Source organism: Pseudorca crassidens, chromosome 6 (genome assembly GCF_039906515.1).
Source record: "Pseudorca crassidens isolate mPseCra1 chromosome 6, mPseCra1.hap1, whole genome shotgun sequence".
NCBI classification, from domain to species: domain Eukaryota; kingdom Metazoa; phylum Chordata; class Mammalia; order Artiodactyla; family Delphinidae; genus Pseudorca; species Pseudorca crassidens.
Genome location: NC_090301.1, coordinates 22,256,708 through 22,279,345, shown reverse-complemented (window position 1 = coordinate 22,279,345; position 22,638 = coordinate 22,256,708). Strand labels below are relative to the sequence as shown.

At 39.7% G+C, this 22,638-nt stretch overlaps 1 protein-coding gene across 1 annotated transcript in view; it reads right to left on the bottom strand.

The window, feature by feature from the left end:
* The window catches only part of ABCA12 (ATP binding cassette subfamily A member 12), a 187,779-nt gene that overhangs the window by 108,854 nt on the left and 56,287 nt on the right, over positions 1-22,638 (bottom strand). Inside the window, exons 3-5 of the mRNA XM_067740694.1 lie at positions 19,979-20,132; positions 2,659-2,750; positions 561-658 (exon numbers count right to left, since the gene is read on the bottom strand). Of these exons, the coding sequence (XP_067596795.1) occupies positions 561-658; positions 2,659-2,750; positions 19,979-20,132 (344 nt within the window). The remainder of the gene's footprint in view (positions 1-560; positions 659-2,658; positions 2,751-19,978; positions 20,133-22,638) is intronic.

Sequence of the window (22,638 nt, the reverse complement as noted above, 5' to 3'; positions counted from 1 at the left end):
CACATACAGCTCACAGGTCGCCAGTTTACGCCTCCGACAGAAATGATGTTTATCATCTTGCAATCTGGAATCTTAAAGTGGAAGACTGGTAAACAGACGGAAATCCATAGGTAGGCTTTAAACCACGCTAAGGAAAGGGATTTTATTACTCTGGGGAGATATTTTTTACAGCTCTAAGTTTTCCAAAAGCATTATTAGTATAGATGAGGCAGCAAGTCTGATGGGTGTTAAAGTTTCATCTGCTTTCACACAGCATTTTTTCTTTCCTGCTTCAGGAAATTAAAAGATCACATGTAATGCCACCCTATTTTTTACTAAATGAAAATCTTAAGTTCAACTAAGGGACTTAACAGGGAAGTAAATAAATATCCAAGACCTTAAGGAATTTAGAATGCCTCAAAATTAAGCTTTTTATGAAAGAGCTCCCAAGAAAAGAATCTCCCGGAGACATTACTCCAAATGGGAATACGCTTCCTATTTGGAAGATTCCTCTATTAATCTAAGAGGCATTTGTTTACCTGCTTTTTATTAGGAGTCCATACAAAACTGAGTGAAATTACCTTTTCCAAACTAAGGATCCAGGCAAGCACTTGACTACCATTGAAAGTATATGTTCCATCACTTTCCAAATCAGAACGTGGACTAGGAAATACTGTGGCTGTTGTAAAAGAAAGAAGAGATTAGCATACTACACACACACACACACACACACACACACACAGGCAGGTTCACATAAGAATCCATAAATATCACTTATGCTCTCATGTACTCCACAGGAAGAATATGCTCAAATATGCATCTTCCATGAAAGTTTCATATTGGCAAAATGGCAAAGTCCATCAGTTTTTCCTTTCACATAAAACTGTGATGGTTTTGGTCTGCTTTGGGGTTTTTTCCAATCATTTTTGGATGTCATTGGCTTTCATTCCAGTTTATATCATTAAACTTTATCACCAATATTATTGCCTAATAAACTGAGTCATTTCTGTTCAGGCCTAGAGGATCTGAGGTGCCTCCACTAGCTCCACAGATCCATTATACCCAGCATCTGTTCAAAGGATCTGCCAATGCACATCTGGTGATAATGTTTTTGTTTTTTTTTTAATTATTCAATTGGGAGGCTAAAATCTGCTTAGGATCATAAATTCTCTCCTCCCCAAAGTGGTTTTTGAATGGTGTTTCAGATCAAATAAATGGGAGAAAGCAATTAGTCCAGACTACAGTATATGCTAATTAAGTAATTCCCAAAGTGGCCTCATCCAGTACTATTTATAATGTGGCAGAATGTTCCTGGTTAGGAGCATTAGCTGGAAGAGTATGTTCAGATCTATAGCATGGATGTTCATTAAGCCAGTGTGTTCACTTTTATAAATTGTGTACAGAAATACTTTATTATCCTCACAACAAAGAATCTTAATATTCAAAGATACAGTGACCTAACATCAGTGGGGCCTAGGCTTTGTTAAAATGCTCACTGGGCTGAAGAATTTACCAACTGATTCCTCTAGACCAAAGCAATACATTTGTGAGATGACTGGCCAGGCTAAGAAACACAATCTGTGGCTACTGAGCAAAGCAAAGCTTACTGGACCACAACAGTATGATCTTATTTCTACTGTGCTGTAACCACTCAGCCAAACACCCAGAGATCATTGACAACAGCACGTTAACTCCTCAAAACCACTCACTGCCATATTCCTACTTCAATAACAAAGGACTTTTTTTCATTTGGTCCATCAACTTGTATTGGAATGTTAATATCATAGAATCTTAAATATCACATGGCATTTTTAAAGGTATTCCTTTTCTCCCCCATATCACCCATCATATTCTGACATACAGGAATCTTTGTTTTGTTCACTAATGTATCTTCAGTACCTAAGACAGTGCCTACATGATAGCAGGCACCCAATAAATATTTGCCAATGAATACAAAACAGTCCTGCTGTTTTGAGAGTTTACTCTCAATTTGTGGCTTCTAACGAGTGTCTCTCAAGACCATCTGCAGCAAAAGCACCTGGACATACGGTTCAGGGAGCTCAGCCTGTGGGTATTCTGCACATTACTGTCTCAGGGCCACTGGCCTAGCTGTGAATGAAAGAAGTACACAGCATGCTGAATGACTGTGATGCTGAGTGGTAGAGTGGGAGGAAGAAAACTACAGCTAGAAGAGTCCCATCTTGGCAGCTGCTCCAGTACCAGGTCAGCTGGATGATGGGACAGGGAGGGCGCTTAACCTTGTTGGGCCTCATACTCCTCATCTGTAAAATATAAAGTTTGGACAAATCTCTGAGATTCTATCCAACATTTTTTATTGATGGGCATTCTAACCATCCCAGTGTTATCTCATTGCAGGCAACTGAAGAGTCCCTAGTCAATTCTGGGAAAGCGTGTAATTCTCAACATTATGATAGTACCATTTAGGGTTTTGCTCCTAGAGAGTGCTTCAGTAAGAACTTCATTTCCAATTCTTCTCGAGACCTTTGCATAACTGCACCACCACACTCAGGCAACCATAAGGAAATATTTAGATCTCTTAGGGATATTCTAGGCTTTCCATCTTTGTTTGAAAAGTTAAAAGTACAACTTTTAAAGATTAGACCTTTACTGGTTGTTCCAAAAGGCCTGTTCTAAACCGGGCAGAAGAGGATGGCTTACCCAGCGATGCGTGCCTTTTTTCTGGAACTTCAGTGCTCTGGAGTGATAAATTGCTGTCCTTCTCCAGGTTGGATGACTTTCTCAGAATCTCACTAGAGAAGAAAAAGCAAGAACTCTGTAACTTCACTCACATTAATTTCAGTTAGTTACAGCAATGTATTATATGGTAGATTCCAGGGCTCTCCTAGGACTTTCAAATTTTTAATCTACTTTCTAGGATTTTAATGACAAAACTCACCTAACCATATACCAATGAATATATAAGGCCTCCTACAAGGTAAATTTTTACTCAGAGAAAATGGCCTAGATAAGGTTTAAAATACTTATTTTTTACTTCACTCTTATAGAAAGAAAAAAGGACTTTAGAGCTAAATACTGAAAATATTTATGATATATATCTTTTCTTTTAAAAAGATGGCGGATCCCAAATAGATGGTAGTCAAAGGGTGCTTCAGAGACTGAAATCAAGGTCTGCTTATTTGTCAACCACAAAAGAAAAAGAAGTTTTCTATGTTAAATTATAGATGGCATTTTGAAGACTGTCAAAGATGAATACTTGCAAGACCGATTCAAAGAAGAAGGAGAAGACACATTTATTGAATATCTAGTCTGTGCTAAGCACTGTGGTTGGTGTCATTACAGGTGGCACCAGGTGTTAAAGAAATAATGATGTACTCAGGGTTTTAATTGTACTGAGTGTATCAAGGCTGTAATGATAGCATGTGGTGCCAGCAATCTCTGCACAACATGGTCACACCAGCTTTTGGAAGAAAATATTATTGGACCACTCCACAATTCAGTAACCCTCTTTTAAAAAAATTGCTTCCTGTTTAGTTTATTATTATTAAAATGGAAATAATCATATTTTCTTGAAAACTTGATATTCCTAAAGTAAGTGTCTAAAATAAATATATCTATTTCAAGAGTGAAATAAGTCCAGATGTCTGGAATGAATAATCTGAATTTTGTCTGATTGTTTATAAAAAGCTTGCTTACGGTACATAAGAATGGATATAAAAAGATAACAGTGGAAAAGCAAGAAGTTCTGCTTGCTACTGTGGTTCGATTTGACTTCCCTTTTTAGAAACAAGATCTGAGTCCTGGTTCCAGGATACTTTATGATTTATAATTGGGAAAAAAAAAATCTGCTTTTTTCCCAGCGTGTCCTTTTAATAAAAATGATAAGAAGGGGTGATATTTGTTTCCATTCCCTAGTGTTCTTCCAATATTCTCTATAAAATGTACTGGTTGCTCTAGAAGTTCTGCATTCTTAATGTATATTTGAATTATTCATGACCATGACTGTATTCCCCTAAATCTTCTTACATTCCTTATGCTGACTATTTGGATGGGAAAACTGTTCAGATAAAAATAAGAAATGACCTGAACCTTTTTCCTGCTGTCAAACAGAAGTTTTAGAAAGTTTGAGAAAGTCAAGTGCACTCTTCTTTTTCTCGACATTTTTTTAGTTCAGCTTGAAATACTGTAAGAAACACTACTGAATATCAACACATTTTGAAATAAAGGGAAGAACTGCCTTCATAAAATTTTTAAGGAATAGGGACAGCAACAAAAACCAAAGGGAGAGTGACAAACATCAAAAAGAAGAAAGAAGGAGCAAGAGAAAACAGAGACTTGAAAAATAAATGGGAGTGGGGGAGAAACAAAAAAGAGGTGATGGGAAATTAAGGAAGTGTGAGCTTGGAGAAGCAAAAGCTGCATCAACTCTACAGGGGACACCTTGCCCATTTCCCACGTTCAGATAAGAGCCCGAAAATTATTCCTTCAAATATTCTTTCAATGCCAAAACAAGTTCATCCCCTTCCCAGCAAGCTGCTGGCTCAACAGGTTTGAACTTGCTCAACAGAAAATGGCTCTTCCAGACAAGGAACTCTGGAGGCCTCTTTTCTAACAGGACCCGTCCTTGACCAGGAAGTGCCCACAATTACACGGTTGCCTACAAGTCCCACGTTACAGGAGTGGGGAGGCGGTTCATCTCCTTTTAGGTGGTCCCGGCATGGCCTTTTCTCAGGGAGAGAGCATGGGATCTCACACGTGCTTTGCTGGTCATCTTCCTGCAAATTTTCCCCAGTGTTGCTTTGCATTTACAGTGTGTAGTGTCATGGCATGTGTCCTCTGCCACTGCTCAACGTAACTATTGTCTGTCAACTCTTAAAATGGAAACCACAAAATAAATGTGCAACATCAAGCATTGTGGGTAAAAAGATGAATTAAGGCTCTAAGTTGAAATACAGCTTACCTCCCCCAAGCAAAGGTAATTAGTTCTTTTTGACTCCCTATTAAATTACTAAAGGAGGACAGGAAGGTATCCAGTCTTACTGAATTAAGTGTAATCTCTGAGCTTTCTAATTAGCTTGACCATACTTATAGACAGAGAACTCTATGCTTCTTAGAGTGATGAATGAGAACCAGTATCTTTTCCATCATTTTACACAATTTAAGCATTTTGTACATACTTACTTTATATAAATTTTAAGTGTATTAGGTTTGTCTGTGTACCTATTCCTACCACTTTCCCATTTTAGGCCGTGACATCTTTGGAAGTAGGCACCATGATGATGCTCTTTTTATTCAAAACACCTGGCACGGCACTGAACCATAAGATAGGATGGCTGATTAAATAAAAAGAGACAGTGTTGCTGGGATGTAGAAGAAAGAACTTTGGAGCTGTTAGATGTCTTTTGAATCCCAGCTCTGCCTCTTCCTAAAAAATTTCAGCCTCATCTGAAAATTACGAATGATATACCTATCTTGCAAGGCTGTTGTGAGTACTAGGTGAGATGTCCTTAACAAGTGCCTCTCTGGGCCCTGTCATCATAGGCACTCACCAATATTAACTGTCAAAGTGCCCACAAAGAAGATGGTACAAAGACACAGCCTTCACCATCGGTATGGAGCTGAAGCCCCATACTTATGTATCTATACTCCCCACATAATCTTACAATACTAGAACCTTCAAGATCTCTGGACACCAAATGGACGCACCCTTATCATTCATAATCTGGAACCAGTGAGCACTGGCTGGTGAGGTGGGAAGAGGGAAAGTACCTTACCCAGAATTCTGTAACCCTTTCTTCATTTTATTATTTAATTTCTTTATCAGTTTACTCATAAGAGGAATTTTCCATTTGAAGTAATGATCAATTTTCTCCTCACACTGTAAAATGCTTACGAAAAGTCTATTTACAGTGCACTGTGTTGGCAGATGGTAGGATGTTTAGCACATGGCAAGCACTGAATAATAGATAATAAGGAATATCACTTGGAAGAACTGACAGCTAAGGAAGCGTCTTTTTTTTTTTTTAAATAGCCTGCCCTGCCTCCACTGTTGCACACCTGGTTCTGCAAAGGTCCTTGGAAGAGGAAACACCAGAGGTGGCACCACAGACACAAACATATAATCAATCTTACACTTTATCCACCATATTCATCCATAAACTCACTAACATTTATTAAATTCCCACGATATGTAATATAATGGGCAAGTCAAATAAAAAAAAACAGGGATTATAATACGTTAATGGTAATAGCTAAGTAAGGACATGCCTAGGGAATGATGACAACACATGACTGGGGGTGCTCGATTAGAGTAGTCATTTGTGTTTCTTACAGAGCGAGATCCTAGAATCATAACCTGATTCATGCCTCTTGCTACCTTAAAATCTTTTTCTTCATACTTTCACTAGACTCGTGGTTTTCAACTGGGGGCAATTTTGTGCTCCCTCCCCTGCTCCCAGAGGATATTTGACACTATCTGGAGAAATATTTAGTTGTCACAACTGGACGGGAGTGATGCTACTGGTATCTAGTGGGTAGAGGCCAGGGATGCTACTGAACATTCTACAGTGCACAGCACAACAAAGAATTATCTGATCCCAAGTAGCAATAATGCTGAGATTGAGAAACCCTGCACTAGGCTGTGACAGAGAAGTGGATTTATTCAATGATGACTCTTCCCTAATCCCACTCTCTAGGACCAACTCAGGAGATTTAAAAATCCTATTCAGGAACTCTGAATAGCTCTAAGAAAGTCTCAGAGAATCTCTCTCATACTAGATGTCTCTGGGAGGTATATTAAGGCATTATACAAAATTTGGATGCCCCTGAATCCAGCATGTAGGCTCACCTGAGTCCAGAGAATTCAACCTTCTGGGTGAGGCAAGAAAGCCTGAGTCAAATCTCCAAGTGGCCCATGGCATCACTTTACTGCCTTTTACTGGACCCAGCCACATGTACAGTACCACGGAGATGGCTAAGGGCCTGCCTCTAACAATGCTGAAGAGGTAGAGTCTGCTTCTATGGTATTTATAGTGCTCTACTTTGAAAAGAAATTTAATAAGGGAAACATCTTGGATTCAAAATGTTAAATTTAAGATACCAGGAGGGAAACTAGGCTCAGAGTAGTTTTACTTCTTCTCAGACATGTCTACCAACAGTTACATTGGGGAAATGTCACATTTATAGATATCATTCCAACGGTAGGATTTATGCACTTATATTGAATGTCTCTGTATTTCCTGTGAGTGGGAAAGACTACCTGTGTGGGCGGCATCCATGTGTGCCACGGTAATTCTGTCTTTAAAAGGAACTGCTTCCAGGAAAGACACATATGGCAAAACCTAAAAAGAAAATTCTGACATTCTTTTTTTGTCTTTAAGGATTAAACTTTTTATATTTTTTCCCTTTTTCCCCAGACTTACAATTATACGGTATGTAGTGACACCTGGAAAGAAGGCATGAAATCTGCTCCAGGCCCAGTTCTGATTCCAGCTTCAGATGACATTCATTACCGACTTTTAAGTACAAATAAGAATGTTGTAATGGCATTGAGGCCTCCTCAGTGATTTGATACGCTTGTCCTTCCTGACTCCCCCAAGAAGAAGTCATTTTAATTTTTTTCATTATTTTCTTCCATTTCATTCTGATGTTCATTCCTTCAGGGTCATCTATGCTTCAGATACAACCCCTGCCTGCCCATGTTCAACATACACCTCTCTGCTAGGTAGCTCACTTACCAATCAACAATCTGTATCATTAAGGTGTTAAGATTTAGAAATGCCTTCATATGTTGCTCTGTCCTAGGATTTTTTATACTCTTTGGAGGGACTTTGGAGATATAATGTATATCTGAGCTAATACATTTCTAAAGGCACCATGATGGGCAGATGAGGAAATGCCTTGGGGGTACAGGTGTATCAGAAGCACGTAGAATATAGAGGAGGAGATAACATCACAGTAGCTTTCAGATGACCCTGTACATATTATGTTCTACCTAGCCCTGACACGGGCAGATTAATATGGCAACACTACAAGGGAATTTGTCATTTTGCCATCACAGTCAGCAGCAAAGCTACCTGCCTATTCCTCTAAACTGACTCTACAGGGCCGCCATTGATTTCTTTCCTTTATTAAGTTCTGAGATTCTTTTTTTATGGCCTATCTCAAATACACCTTCCTCTAGTCTGGTAACCACCACCCTATCTGTCCTTAATGATCTTACTCACACAGGTGTCTGGAGAACTCTTCTGATATCTCCCCACCCAAACCTCTCTCCACTCCAATAATATACCCAACAGTCAGATGCATATTCCTCAGGCAGAAACAATGTCTCAGGGTGTCTGTGTAACTATTCACCATTTGTTGTCTGACGTCCTGGGCACAGTGAGAACTAAACAAATATTCATCACATTTACCACGTCATAGATTAATTTACCTGTTTAGTAGTCTCTATCTCTCTCTCCCACTAGATTTTAAGTTTATATAGGGATATGCCTTAGTCATCTATGTATCCATAGTGAGTTGCATTGTCTCCAGCAGGTGGTACACATTCAATACATTCTAACTCAATGAATTAACAATTTTGCCTGTGTGGCAGTTAAGACTTCCTTCCACTTTGTTTTTGATAAATGAAATTTTAACCTTTATTTTTATATGAATACTCACTAAAATGGTTACTAGATGGTTAATAATTACTCTGAAATTAATACAGTGTGAGACTTATACATCTCACCTCATCTTTATAGTCAAATGAGGACACATAACTGTTTTACTTCCACTTCCCTTATATTCCCAATAATACCATCAGGTCAGTTTCTAAACACATCCATATTTTTCAGTATTAAACAAAAGTCTTGGCACTTTAAAAATTTCCCTGAATAGAATCTGATTAGCTGTGTTTCAAGTTCTGTAGGAGCCATTCAATAGGAGCAGAGGTATGAATCTGGAAAACACAGGTCATGGATGAGTGTCGACATGACAGAGATAGGGAGTAAATCCATAGAGGCAATACCCCACAGGAGCTGCAGGAATGTTGAACTGCTTCTCCAAATAATGACCCTGTGAGCTCTGCAAGATGATCTTTGCCATTTGCCAGCTGTGTGAGCAATGGCACAGCCAGGGGTTCCCACTGTTCTGATGTATTCTTAGAGGCAGGGCAGGGAGGAAGGACCACAAGGGTATGTCCCATGATGCTGGATCATCCCTTGTGCATTAAGGGCCAAAAAATCATAAATGTAATCATTTCTTCTCTCAGACAGCTAGTTACAGTTGATGCTGAGTATAGTGTTGAATTTTTTTTTAAAGCACCTCATCCTGAAGCTAATGCTTAAGAAAAATATGAATTTAATAACAGAAGGTTGGTGCCAATGCAAAAACGCATGAAAAAACTTGGCGACTGGCCAGCAAGTAGTGACTGAGTGTTTCAAAATAAACATGGTGGGCCTTTTTTTTTTTTTTTTTTTTTGCGGCACGCGGGCTTCTCACTGTTGCGGCCTCTCCCATTGCGGAGCACAGTCTCCGGATGCGCAGGCTCAGCGGCCATGGCTCACGGTCCCAGCCGCTCCTCGGCATGTGGGATCTTCCCAGACCGGGGTACGAACCCGTGTCCCCTGCATCGGCAGGCGGACTCTCAACCACTGCGCCACCAGGGAAGCCCCAGGTGGGCCTCTTTTGATGAAGCCAAAGACGGCATTTTTTTTTTCCCTGACTGTTTTGTTCCTTAATGAGGCTATGCTGGTGAATCTTTCTTCACCGAAGGGAAGTAATTTAGTGCAATGGCTTACTTAGCATGGAACGGCTTACCTAGTAACCATGCCCCAGTTTCACTGCATGGCTATAAAGCATAAAAGTTAATAGCATGGTGGGGAATATCATTAATGCAATTTTATTATTGTACATCATTTTCCAAATTAAGTTCCAATTACTTGGTAGTTTAGAGAAAATACTGAATATATAGCAATATAGAGCTTGAGCTCAATAAAATACCTGGAGATTGGAATAAAACTGAAAACAAAGAGACATGATCAGCTATCTAGAGAATAACCGACAGAGGGCAAAATAAACCTGGACTTTAATCCTGGTTCCAAAACCAACTCAATGGCTCATCTCAGGGGACTCCATGGATTTGGTTCTCTATTATATTACATAGAAAAATACTTCTTTGAGCAGAGGTATATTTATGGACTTCTTAGATTTTGTTAACTATTTCCCTCATTGTTACTTAGTTCTTCATGGAAAAAAAAAAAAGATACAAAGATGAGAGCCCCAGCTGAAGCTGTAATCCAATTTGTAAATAATGGACATTAATTTTCCCCATATCTTCTCTATCACTTGGCTCACGAAATGTCCATCTCAAGTACAACTTTTCCATGAAGATTTACCTGATTATGTCAGCTGAAAGCTCTCTTTCTACTTTAAGTATGGAGGTGTCTTGCTTCAGCATCCTTCTGGCACTCTTCATTGCACTATCTCCTACTATCGTTGATTTAATATTTACCTTATCCTGCTAGAACATAGGCATAAACCTTGCCTAATTCATCACTCACATAGGGACATAGAGACCATCTATGAAGTGGTTGAATGAATAAAATATTCATTCACTTTATCTCTACACTGATTACACAAGGGGGCATAGGCTCTAGTCAGCTTTGGGTCTCCTTGCAGAGATACACAACTCAACTAGTTGCTAGCTGAGGTAATGCTTGTATATGTCTAGAATATATTAGTCTCATAGAAAATATGTCATGTCATTTCCCTGCTTAAAAATTTCCAGTGGCTTCTCATTATACTGAAAACAAAAGACAAATCCTTTCCCTTTGCTTACCTGTTTGGTTCTTCAGGCTCTTTGTCTCATGGTTTTTATTGTTTCACCATATCCCCTACCGCTTTCATTATCCCTCACTATGTTCTAGTCATATTAGCCGACTTTCTGTTCCTCTAAATGATCAGGTTTGTCCCCACTTCAGGATCACTGACTATTTCTCTGCCTGGAATTTTATCTTCTAGATGTTCACATGCTGGTGCTGGTTTTTCCCTGTCCTTGTTGGTCTCTACCCGAATGTCACCTTCTAGCAGAGGCCCTTCTTTTGCTACCCTATTAAATTCCCACCTTTCAGTTTCTACCTCTTAACCTGCTCTATTTTCTTGCTAGTACATTTATTATTATCAGTAATTATGCTATTTATTTTATTGCTTTTTTGCTTACTTTTCCATTAGAATGCAAATAACAAAATGGTAGAGAATTTGTTTGGTTCACAAAACAAATGTGAATTAGCAACCCAATAACTGGGTGTCTCAAGTCATTTCCCAGGACAATTCTTGACATGTTGATATTTTATGCTAAGCAGCTTGTAGTTAGTAACTCTCTTAAAGTATCTCCCATATTATCTGATGATCAAAATCACGAAGATAATATTAAAGGAGAAATGGTGCTACATGTCAAGGAATTTAAATTAAAATTTTGTAACCAAATATCTCTGATTATAGATAAATATAATCTTTTCTTGCGAGACACTTAAAAAAATCTCTACCAGGATAATCTCATGGTCAATTCAGATTACAATGTTTTTCTCAGTTCTACAGACAGTTGGGCTCTTGGGTGTCTCGTTAGGTTTAAAATCTCAGGATGGAAAACTGAGGTTGTAAGTGGTCTAGATTCCCTAACTTTATTCTTCAGTTTCTTCTCACACCATACACATTAACTTCATTTAAAGATTGCTGTTTAGTTAAGAATACTTTCAACTTTATTACTTTGATTTCTAGACCCTTAATTTCCTTATTTACATTTCCTGGTTTCTGTTATATCTAGAAGTTCCACATAGAGCTAGATAAATATGTTATTCTTCCAGGAGATAATATCCCTGACATCGCCCTATATCTTATGCTTGTGATCGAGTCTTAGGGCAATGTCACTGACAATTTGAGGTAGGATAGAGAATCTCTGAGGGAAGTTAAGAAGGACTGCCTTGCCAACCCAGGTTTTTTTTTTGTTTTTCTTTTTTTTGATTTTTGTTGGAGTATAGTTGATTTACAATGTTGTGTTAGTTTCAGGTGTACAGCAAAGTGAATCAGTTATACATACACGTATATCCACCCTTTTTTTTTCTTTTAAGATTCTTTTCCCCTATAGACCATCACAGAGTATTGAGTAGGGTCCCCTGTGATATACAGTAGCTTCTTAATAGTTATCTATTTTATGTGTATAGCAGTGTGCATATGTCCATCCCAATTTCCCAATTTATCCCCACCCCCATCCTCCGGTAACCGTAAGTAGTTTTTTTTTTTTTTTTTTTCCCCCTAGAAGACCATAGATAGATTTGTACTGTCAGTGGTTGTAAAGTGTTGAGAATGGACTGCTTTCTTTAGATAAGGAGATTTCTTAAATCTGTACTCAGAGTTAAGACAATTGTATTTTCTTTGTGTTTTGAGGCATAGCTTTTCTAGACCTATAATGTCCATCTTTTGGAGGCTATTTTATAGGCTGAGCCTATCTATATTTGGAATATTCTGAAAAATAGTCACATTAAAAGTTCTAATTAGTTCAGAAGGGATCTTCCAAACCACCTAGGATATTCTTACTAAACTTTTACAATAAATACTTGTTTAGCCATCTACTCGATGTACAGTGCTGTGCTAGATCCTGGAAAGGTCTGTTTTTTTTTCTAACATGTTCTGATTTCATGATTCTTATCCTTGATTTCTGGTTACAGTACCTTACTTGTATTGGATGCTTTTCCTTTTTAAATTGAGGTATGGTTTACATACGATAAAATGCGTAGGTCAAGGTGTGTAGCTCATTGAATTTTTGCCTATGTTTACACTTATGGAACCACTACCCAGGTTGAGATACAGAACATTTCTTTTTTTCTTTTTCTTTTTTTTTTTTTTTTATGATGGCCATTCTGACTGGCATGAGATGATATCTCACTGTAGTTTTTTTTTTTTTTTAAACATCTTTATTGGAGTATAATTGCTTTACAATGGTATGTTAGTTTCAGCTTCACAACAAAATGAATCAGTTATATATATACATATGTTCCCATATCTCTTCCCGCTTGCGTCTCCCTCCCTCCCACCCTCCCTATCCCACCCCTCCAGGCGGTCACAAAGCACCGAGCTGATCTCCCTGTGCTATGCGGCTGCTTCCCACTAGCTATCTACCTTACCTTTGGTAGTGTATATATATCCATGCCTCTTTATCGCTTTGTCACCGTTTACCCTTCCCCCTCCCCATAGCCTCAAGTCCATTCTCTAGTAAGTCTGTGTCTTTATTCCTGTTTCACCCCTAGGTTTTTCATGATTTTTTTTTTTTCTCCTTAAATTCCATATATATGTGTTAGCATACAGTATTTGTCTCTCTCTTTCTGACTTACTTCACTCTGTATGACAGACTCTAGGTCTATCCACCTCATTACAAATAGCTCAATTTTGTCTCTTTTTATGGCTGAGTAATATTCCATTGTATATATGTGCCACATCTTCTTTATCCATTCATCCGATGATGGACACTTAGGTTGTTTCCATCTCTGGGCTATTGTAAATAGAGCTGCAATGAACATTTTGGTACACGACTCTTTTTGAATTATGATTTTCTCAGGGTATATGCCCAGTAGTGGGATTGCTGGGTCATATGGTAGTTCTATTTGTAGCTTTTTAAGGAACCTCCATACTGTTCCCCACAGTGGCTATATCAATTTACATTCCCACCAAGAGTGCAAGAGGGTTCCCTTTTCTCCACACCCTCTCCAGCATTTATTGTTTCTAGATTTTTTGATGATGGCCATTCTGACTGGTGTGAGATGATATCTCATTGTAGTTTTGATTTTCTCTAATGATTAGTGATGTTGAGCATTCTTTCATGTGTTTGTTGGCACTCTGTATATCTTCTTTGGAGAAATGTCTATTTAGGTCTTCTGCCCATTTTTGGATTGGGTTGTTTGTTTTTTTGTTATTAAGCTGCATGAGCTGCTTATAAATTTTGGAGATTAATCCTTTGTCAGTTGATTCATTTGCAAATATTTTCTCCCATTCTGAGGGTTGTCTTTTGGTCTTCTTTATGGTTTCCTTTGCTGCGCAAAAGCTTTTAAGTTTCATTAGGTCCCATTTGTTTACTTTTGTTTTTATTTCCATTTCTCTAGGAGGTGGGTCAAAAAGGACCTTGCTGTGATTTATGTCATAGAGTGTTCTGCCTATGTTTTCCTCTAAGAGTTCGATAGTTTCTGGCCTTACATTTAGGTCTTTAATCCATTTTGAGCTTATTTTTGTGTATGGTGTTAGGGAGTGATCTAATCTCATACTTTTACATGTAGCTGTCCAGTTTTCCCAGCACCACTTATTGAATAGGCTGTCCTTTCTCCACTGTACATTTCTGCCTCCTTTGTCAAAGATAAGGTGACCATATGTGCGTGGGTTTATCTCTGGGCTTTCTATCCTGTTCCATTGATCTATATTTCTGTTTTTGTGCCAGTACGATACTGTCTTGATTACTGTAGCTTTGTAGTATAGTCTGAAGTCAGGGAGCCTGATTCCTCCAGTTCCTTCTTTCCTTCTCAAGATTGCTTTGGCTATTCGGGGTCTTTTGTGTTTCCATACAAATTGTGAAATTTTTTGTTCTAGTTCTGTGAAAAATGCCAGTGGTAGTTTCATAGGGATTGCATTAAATCTGTAGATTGCTTTGGGTAGTAGAGTCATTTTCACAATGTTGATTCTTCCAATCCAAGAACATGGTATATCTCTCCATCTATTTGTATCATCTTTAATTTCTTTCATCAGTGTCTTATAATTTTCTGCATACAGGTCTTTTGTCTCCTTAGGTAGGTTTATTCCTAGGTATTTTATTCTTTTTGTTGCAATGGTAAATGGGAGTGTTTTCTTGATTTCACTTTCAGATTTTTCATCCTTAGTGTATAGGAATGCCAGAGATTTCTGTGCATTAATTTTGTATCCTGCTACTTTACCAAATTCATTGATTAGCTCTAGTAGTTTTCTGGTAGTATCTTTAGGATTCTCTATGTATAGTATCATGTCATCTGCAAACAGTGACAGCTTTACTACTTCTTTTCCGATTTGGATTCCTTTTATTTCCTTTTCTTCTCTGATTGCTGTGGCTAAAACTTCCAAAACTATGTTGAATAAGAGTGGTGAGAGTGGGCAACCTTGTCTTGTTCCTGATCTTAGTGGAAATGCTTTCAGTTTTTCACCATTGAGGACGATGTTGGCTGTGGGTTTATCATACATGGCCTTTATTATGTTGAGGAAAGTTCCCTCTATGCCTACTTTCTGCAGGGTTTTTATCATAAATGGGTGTTGAATTTTGTCAAAAGCTTTCTCTGCATCTATTGAGATGATCATATGGTTTTTCTCCTTCAATTTGTTAATATGGTGTATCACGTTGATTGATTTGCGTATATTGAAGAATCCTTGCATTCCTGGAATAAACCCCACTTGATCATGGTGTATGATCCGTTTAATGTGCTGTTGGATTCTGTTTGCTAGTATTTTGTTGAGGATCTTTGCATCTATGTTCATCAGTGATATCGGCCTGTAGTTTTCTTTCTTTGTGACATCCTTGTCTGGTTTTGGTATCAGGGTGATGGTGGCCTCGTAGAATGAGTTGGGGAGTGTTCCTCCCTCTGCTATATTTTGGAAGAGTATGAGAAGGATAGGTGATGGTTCTTCTCTAAATGTTTGATAGAATTCGCCTGTGAAGCCATCTGGTCCTGGGCTTTTGCTTGTTGGAAGATTTTTAATCACAGTTTCAATTTCAGTGCTTGTGATTGGTCTGTTCATATTTTCTATTTCTTCCTGATTCAGTCTTGGCAGGTTGTGCCTTTCTAAGAATTTGTCCATTTCTTCCAGGTTGTCCATTTTATTGGCATAGAGTTGCTTGTAGTAATCTCTCATGATCTTTTGTATTTCTGCAGTGTCAGTTGTTACTTCTCCTTTTTCATTTCTAATTCTATTGGTTTGAGTCTTCTCCCTTTTTTTCTTGATGAGTCTGGCTAATGGTTTATCAATTTTGTTTATCCTTTCAAAGAACAAGCTTTTAGTTTTATTGATCTTTGCTATCGTTTCTTTCATTTGTTTTTCATTTATTTCTGATCTGATTTTTATGATTTCTTTCCTCCTGCTAACTTTGGGGTTTTTTTGTTCTTCTTTCTCTAATTGCTTTAGGTGCAAGGTTAGGTTGTTTATTCGAGATGTTTCCTGTTTCTTAAGGTAAGATTGTATTGCTATAAACTTCCCTCTTAGAACTGCTTTTGCTGCATCCCATAGATTTTGAGTCGTCGTGTCTCCATTGTCATTTGTTTCTAGGTATTTTTTGATTTCCTCTTTGATTTCTTCAGTGATCACTTCGTTATTAAGTAGTGTATTGTTTAGCCTCCATGTGTTTGTATTTTTTACAGATCTTCTCCTGTAATTGATATCGAGTCTCATAGCGTTGTGGTCGGAAAAGATACTTGATACAATTTCAATTTTCTTAAATTTACCAAGGCTTGATTTGTGACCCAAGATATGATCTATCCTGGAGAATGTTCCATGAGCACTTGAGAAAAATGTGTATTCTGTTGTTTTTGGATGGAATGTCCTATAAATATCAATTAACTCCATCTCATTTAATGTATCATTAAAGCTTGTGTTTCCTTATTTCTTTTCATTTTGGATGATCTGTCCATTGGTGAAAGTGGGGTGTTAAAATCCCCTACTATGAATGTGTTACTGTCGATTTCCCCTTTTATGGTTGTCAGTATTTGCCTTATGTATTGAGGTGCACCTATGTTGGGTGCAAAAATATTTACAATTGTTATATCTTCCTCTTGGATCGATCCCTTGATCATTATGTAGTGTCCTTCTTTGTCTCTTCTAATAGTCTTTGTTTTAAAGTCTATTTTGTCTGATATGAGAATTGCTACTCCAGCTTTCTTTTGGTTTCCATTTGCATGAAATACCTTTTTCCATCCCCTTACTTTCAGTCTGTATGTGTCTCTAGGTCTGAAGTGGGTCTCTTGTAGACAGCAAATATATGGGTCTTGTTTTTGTATCCATTCAGCCAATCTGTGTCTTTTGGTGGGAGCATTTAGTCCATTTACATTTAAGATAATTATCGATATGTGTGTTCCCATTCCCATTTTCTTAATTGTTTTGGGTTTGTTATTGTAGGTCTTTTCCTTCTTTTGTGTTTCTTGCCTAGGGAAGTTCCTTTAGCAGTTGTTGTAGAGCTGGTTTGGTGGTGCTGAACTCTCTCAGCTTTTGCTTGTCTCTAAAGGTTTTAATTTCTCCATCAAATCTGAATGAGATCCTTGCTGGGTAGAGTAATCTTGGTTGCAGGTTTTTCTCCTTCAACACTTTCAATATGTCCTGCCACTCCCTTCTGGCTTGCAGAGTTTTTGCTGAAAGATCAGCTGTTAACCTTATGGGGATTCCCTTGTGTGTTATTTTTCCCTTGCTGCTTTTAATATGTTTTCTTTGTATTTAATTTTTGACAGTTTGATTAATATGTGTCTTGGCATATTTCTCCTTGGATTTATCCTGTATGGGACTCTCTGTGCTTCCTGGACTTGATTAACTATTTCCTTTCCCATATTAGGGAAGTTTTCAACTATAATCTCTTCAAATATCTTCTCAGTCTCTTTCTTTTTCTCTTCTTCTTCTGGAACCCCTATAATTCGAATGTTGGTACGTTTAATGTTGTCCCAGAGGTCTCTGAGACTGTCCTCAGTTCTTTTCATTCTTTTTTCTTTATTCTGCTCTGCAGTAGTTATTTCCACTATTTTATCTTCCAGGTCACTTATCCGTTCTTCTGCCTCAGTTATTCTGCTATTGATCCCATCTAGAGTACTTTTAATTTCATTTATTGTGTTGTTCATCATTGCTTGTTTCATCTTTAGTTCTTCTAGATCCTTGTTAACTGATTCTTGCATTTTGTCCATTCTATTGTCCACTCTATCTCCAAGATTTCGGATCAACCTTACTATCATTATTCTGAATTCTTTTTCAGGTAGATTGCCTATTTCCTCTTCATTTGTTAGGTCTGGTGGGTTTTTATCTTGCTCCTTCATCTGCTGTGTGTTTTTCTGTCTTTTCATTTTGCTTATCTTACTGTGTTTGGGATCTCCTTTTTTGCAGGCTGAAGGTTCATAGTTCCTGTTGTTTTTTGTGTCTGTCCCCAGTGGCTAAGGTTGGTTCAGTGAGTTGTGTAGGCTTCCTGGTGGAGGGGACTAGTGCCTGTGTTCTGGTGGATGAGGCTGGATCTTGTCTTTCTGGTGGGCAGGTCCACGTCTGGTGGTGTGTTTTGGGGTGTCTGTAGACTTATTATGATTTTGGGCAGCCTCTCTGCTAATGGGTGGGGTTGTGTTCCTGTCTTGCTAGTTGTTTGGCATAGGATGTCCAGCACTGTAGCTTGCTGGTCGTTGAGTGAAGCTGGGTGCTGGCGTTGAGATGGAGATCTCTCGGAAATTTTTGCTGTTTGATACTATGTGCAGCTGGGAGGCCTCTTGTGGACCAGTGTCCTGAAGTTGGCTCTCCCACCTCAGAGGCACAGCACTGACTCCTGGCTGCAGCACCAAGAGCGTTTCATCCACAGGGCTCCTTAATTTGGGATGATTCGTTGTCTATTCAGGTATTCCACAGATGCAGGGTATATCAAGTTGATTGTGGAGCTTTAATCCGCTGCTTCTGAGGCTGCTGGGAGAGATTTCCCTTTCTCTTCTTTGTTCTCACAGTTCCCAGGGGCTCAGCTTTGGATTTGGCCCCGCCTGTGCGTGTAGGTCGCCGGAGGGCGTCTGTTCTTTGCTCAGACAGGACGGGGTTAAAGGAGCCGCTGATTCGGAGGCTCTGGCTCACTCAGGCCGGGGGGTAGGGAGGGTCACCGAGTGTGGGGTGGGCCTGCGGGCGGCAGAGGCCGGCGTGACGTTGCAGCCTGAGGCGCGCCGTGCGTTCTCCTGGGGGAGTTGTCCCTGGATCCCGGGACCCTGGCAGTGGCGGGCTGCACAGGCTCCCCGGAAGGGCGTCTGGCTAGTGACCTGTGTTCGCACACAGGCCTCCTGGTGGCGGCAGCAGCAGCCTTAGCGTCTCATATCTGTCTCTGGGCTCCGCACTTTTAGCCGCGGCTCGCACCCGTCCCTGGAGCTCTCTCAAGCAGCGTTCTTAATCCCCTCTCCTCGTGCACCAGGAAACAAAGAGGGACGTAAAAGTCTCTTGCCTCTTCGGCAGGTCCAGACTTTTCCCCGGACTCTCTCCCGGCTAGCCGCGGTGCACTAACGCCCTGCAGGCTGTGTTCACGCCGCCAACCTCAGTCCTCTCCCGGCGCTCCGACAAAAGCCGGAGCCTCAGCTCCCAGTCCCGCCCGCCCCGGCGGGCGAGCAGACAAGCCTCTCGGCTGGTGAGTTCCGGTCGGCCCGATCCTCTGCGCTGGAATCTGTCCGCTTTGCCCTCCGCACCCCTGCTGCTGTGCTCTCCTCCGCGGCTCCCAAGCTCCCCCACTCCGCCTCCCGAAGTCTCCACCCGCGAAGGGGCTTCCTAGTGTGTGGACACTTTTCCTCCTTCACAGCTCTCTCCCGCTGGTGCAGGACCTGTCCCTATCCTTTTGTCTCTGTTTAGTTTTTTCTTTTGCCCTAACCAGGTACGTGTGGGGTTCCTTGCCTTTTGGGAGGTCTGAGGTCTTCTGCCAGCGTTCAGTAGGTGCTCCGTAGGAGTTGTTCCACGCGTAGATGTATTTCTGGTGTATCTGTGGGGAAGAAGGTGATCTCCGCGTCTTACTCTTCCGCCATCTTCCCAGAAGTCCTCCGTAAGTAGTTTTAAAAGGCAAAATTTGAGTAATTCATCAAAGTAGATTATGCTTAATCCTACATAAAAATGGTAATTCCAGTTTGTACCCACCTCATTCATTCATATTTAGATCATCACATTTGTAGATAGAGAAAATAAAGTTGTATACCTAACCTAGGAAGGCTTCCTGGAGATCTCATAAGGAAACAAGGTCTGATCTCTCACAGCAACTGAACACACTTGGAAGTGTCCCTACCTGTCTTTAAATTGTGCATCGTCAATTCCTTGCCTACGAAGCAGATCCTGTGGCCCATAGGGTGTGTCTTTGCATTTAGAGTCTGTGTCACAGAGTAGGGTTTGCAGCAATGGGAAGAAGCCAGTACTAGGAAGGTTTCGAGGTGCAAGGTAACCTAAAAGTTAAAAACAAACAAACAAACAATAATTAGATCACTGTGATGTTTGCCTGGGAAGGGAAAGGAGTGCAGTTTTGTGAAATTATCTTCTGCATTATGACTGTTTGGGTCCCCCATGTATCAAAAGACTTTAAAATGCTTGTTGCCCCAAAAACTTCTCTTCCTGGGATTTACTCTAAGGAAGTAGCTGCAAGAATGTTTTCCAGAGTGTTTTAAAAATAAATCACAGTGTACCCATATAATAAAACACAAGGCAGCCAATAAAAATGTTGTCAAATAATATGGAAAATATTTCTAATACACTGCTTATTAAAAAGAAGAGATCAGAAAACAGTATGACCAGAATAGCCATAATTGTAAAAAATATATATAAATATATGTAGTATATTAAAAAATCTGGAGTGGGACTTCCCTGGCAGTCCAGTGGTTAAGAGTCCACACTTCCACTGCAGGGGTCTTGGGTTCGATCTCTTGTCAGGGAACTAAAATCCCACATGCCGCATGGCATGGCCAAGTAAACAATAAATAAATTAAAAAAATAAAAAACCTGGAGGAATTTTTTTCCTTGGTGGTTATTTCAAATGACTTTGTTTACTTTCATTTGACTGTATATTAACTATTTTCTCCAACAATGTACATGTTTTCTTTTGTAATCAAAGTCATTATAAATGCAGCCAATCTTCCAAATATAGGAAATATTTTTGGTGTCCTCAAAATTTAACATAATAGCTAAATTAATTATCCTGGACACACAACATTTTCTTCCTATTTAAAAACCAATAATAATGGTATGAATTAATATGCAGATTTTCCCCAATATTAAAGCCACAAGTATTGTAACAGTTAATGGTTTTGTAACCTTTACTTTAACATTTGCTTTGTAAAATATGATGATGGCACACACATGAGTCAAGATAAAAGGCAATGAACATTGTGGTACATGACTCTTTTTGGATTTTGGTTTTCTCAGGGTATATGCCCAGTAGTGGGATTGCTGGGTCATATGGTAGTTCTATTTGTAGTTTTTTAAGGAACCTCCATACTGTTCTCCATAGTGGCTGTACCAGTGGCACATATATACAATGGAATACTACTCAGCCATAAAAAGAAAAGAAATTGAGATATTTGTAATGAGGTGGATAGACCTAGAGTCTGTCGTACAGAGTGAAGTAAGTCAGAAAGAGAAAGACAAATACTGTATGCTAACACATATATATGGAATTTAAGAGAAAAAAAATGTCACGAAGAACCTAGGGGTAAGGCAGGAATAAAGACACAGACCTACTAGAGAATGGACTTGAGGATATGGGGAGGGGGAAGGGTAAGCTGTGACAAAGCGAAAGAGAGGCATGGACATATATACCCTACCAAATGTAAGGTAGATAGCTAGTGGGAAGCAGCTGCATAGCACAGGGAGATCAGCTCGGTGCTTTGTGACCGCCTGGAGGGGTGGGATAGGGAGGGTGGGAGGGAGGGAGACGCAAGAGGGAAGAGATATGGGAACATATGTATAACTGATTCACTTTGTTATAAAGCAGAAACTAACACATCATTGTAAAGCAATTATACTCCAATAAAGATGTAAAAAAAAAAAAAGATAAAAGGCAAGCTGTGAATTACAAATCTTTTCACAATTAGGTTTGATTCTAAAACACTAGCTTCCTCCCTTCGGGGAATACAGAGACAATGAACTTTCAAAAAAGGCAGGTTTACCTCCCAGGAGCCTGTGCAGCCCACAACTGCCAGGGTCCTGTGATCCAGGGACAACTTCCCCCAGAGAACACACGCGCGCCTCAGGCTGTTGCAACGTCGCCCCGGCCTCTGCCACCACAGGCTCACCCCGCACTCCGTGCCCCCTCCCTCCCCCTGGCCTGAGTGAGCCAGAGCCCCCGAATCAGCTGCTCCTTTAACCCCATCCTGTCTGAGCAAAGAACAGACGCCCTCAGGTGACATACATGCAGAGGTGGGGCCAAATCCAAAGCTGAACCGTGGGAGCTGTGCGAACAAACAAGAGAAAGGGAAATCTCTCCCAGCAGCCTCAGGAGCAGTGGATTAAATCTCCACAATCAACGTGATGTACCCTGCATCTGTGGAATACCTGAACAGACAACGAATCAGCCCAAATTGAGGAGATGGACTTTGAGAGCAATGATATATATATTTTTTTCTCTTTTTCTCTTTTTGTGAGTGTGTATGTGTATGTTTCTGGGTGTGATTTTGTCTGTATAGCTTTGCTTTTGCCATTTGTCCTAGGGTAATGTCTGTCTGTTTTTTGTTTTTTTGTTTTTTGTAGTACAGTTTTTAGTGCTTGTTATCATTGGTGGATTTGTTTTTTGGTTTCAGTGCTCTCTTCTTTCTTTCTTTCTTTTTTTTCTCCCTTTTATCATGAGCCATGTGGATGACAGGCTCTTGGTGCTGCAGCCAGGAGTCAGTGTTGTGCCTCTGAGATGGGAGAGCCAAGTTCAGGACACTGGTCTACAAGAGACCTCCCAGATCCACATAA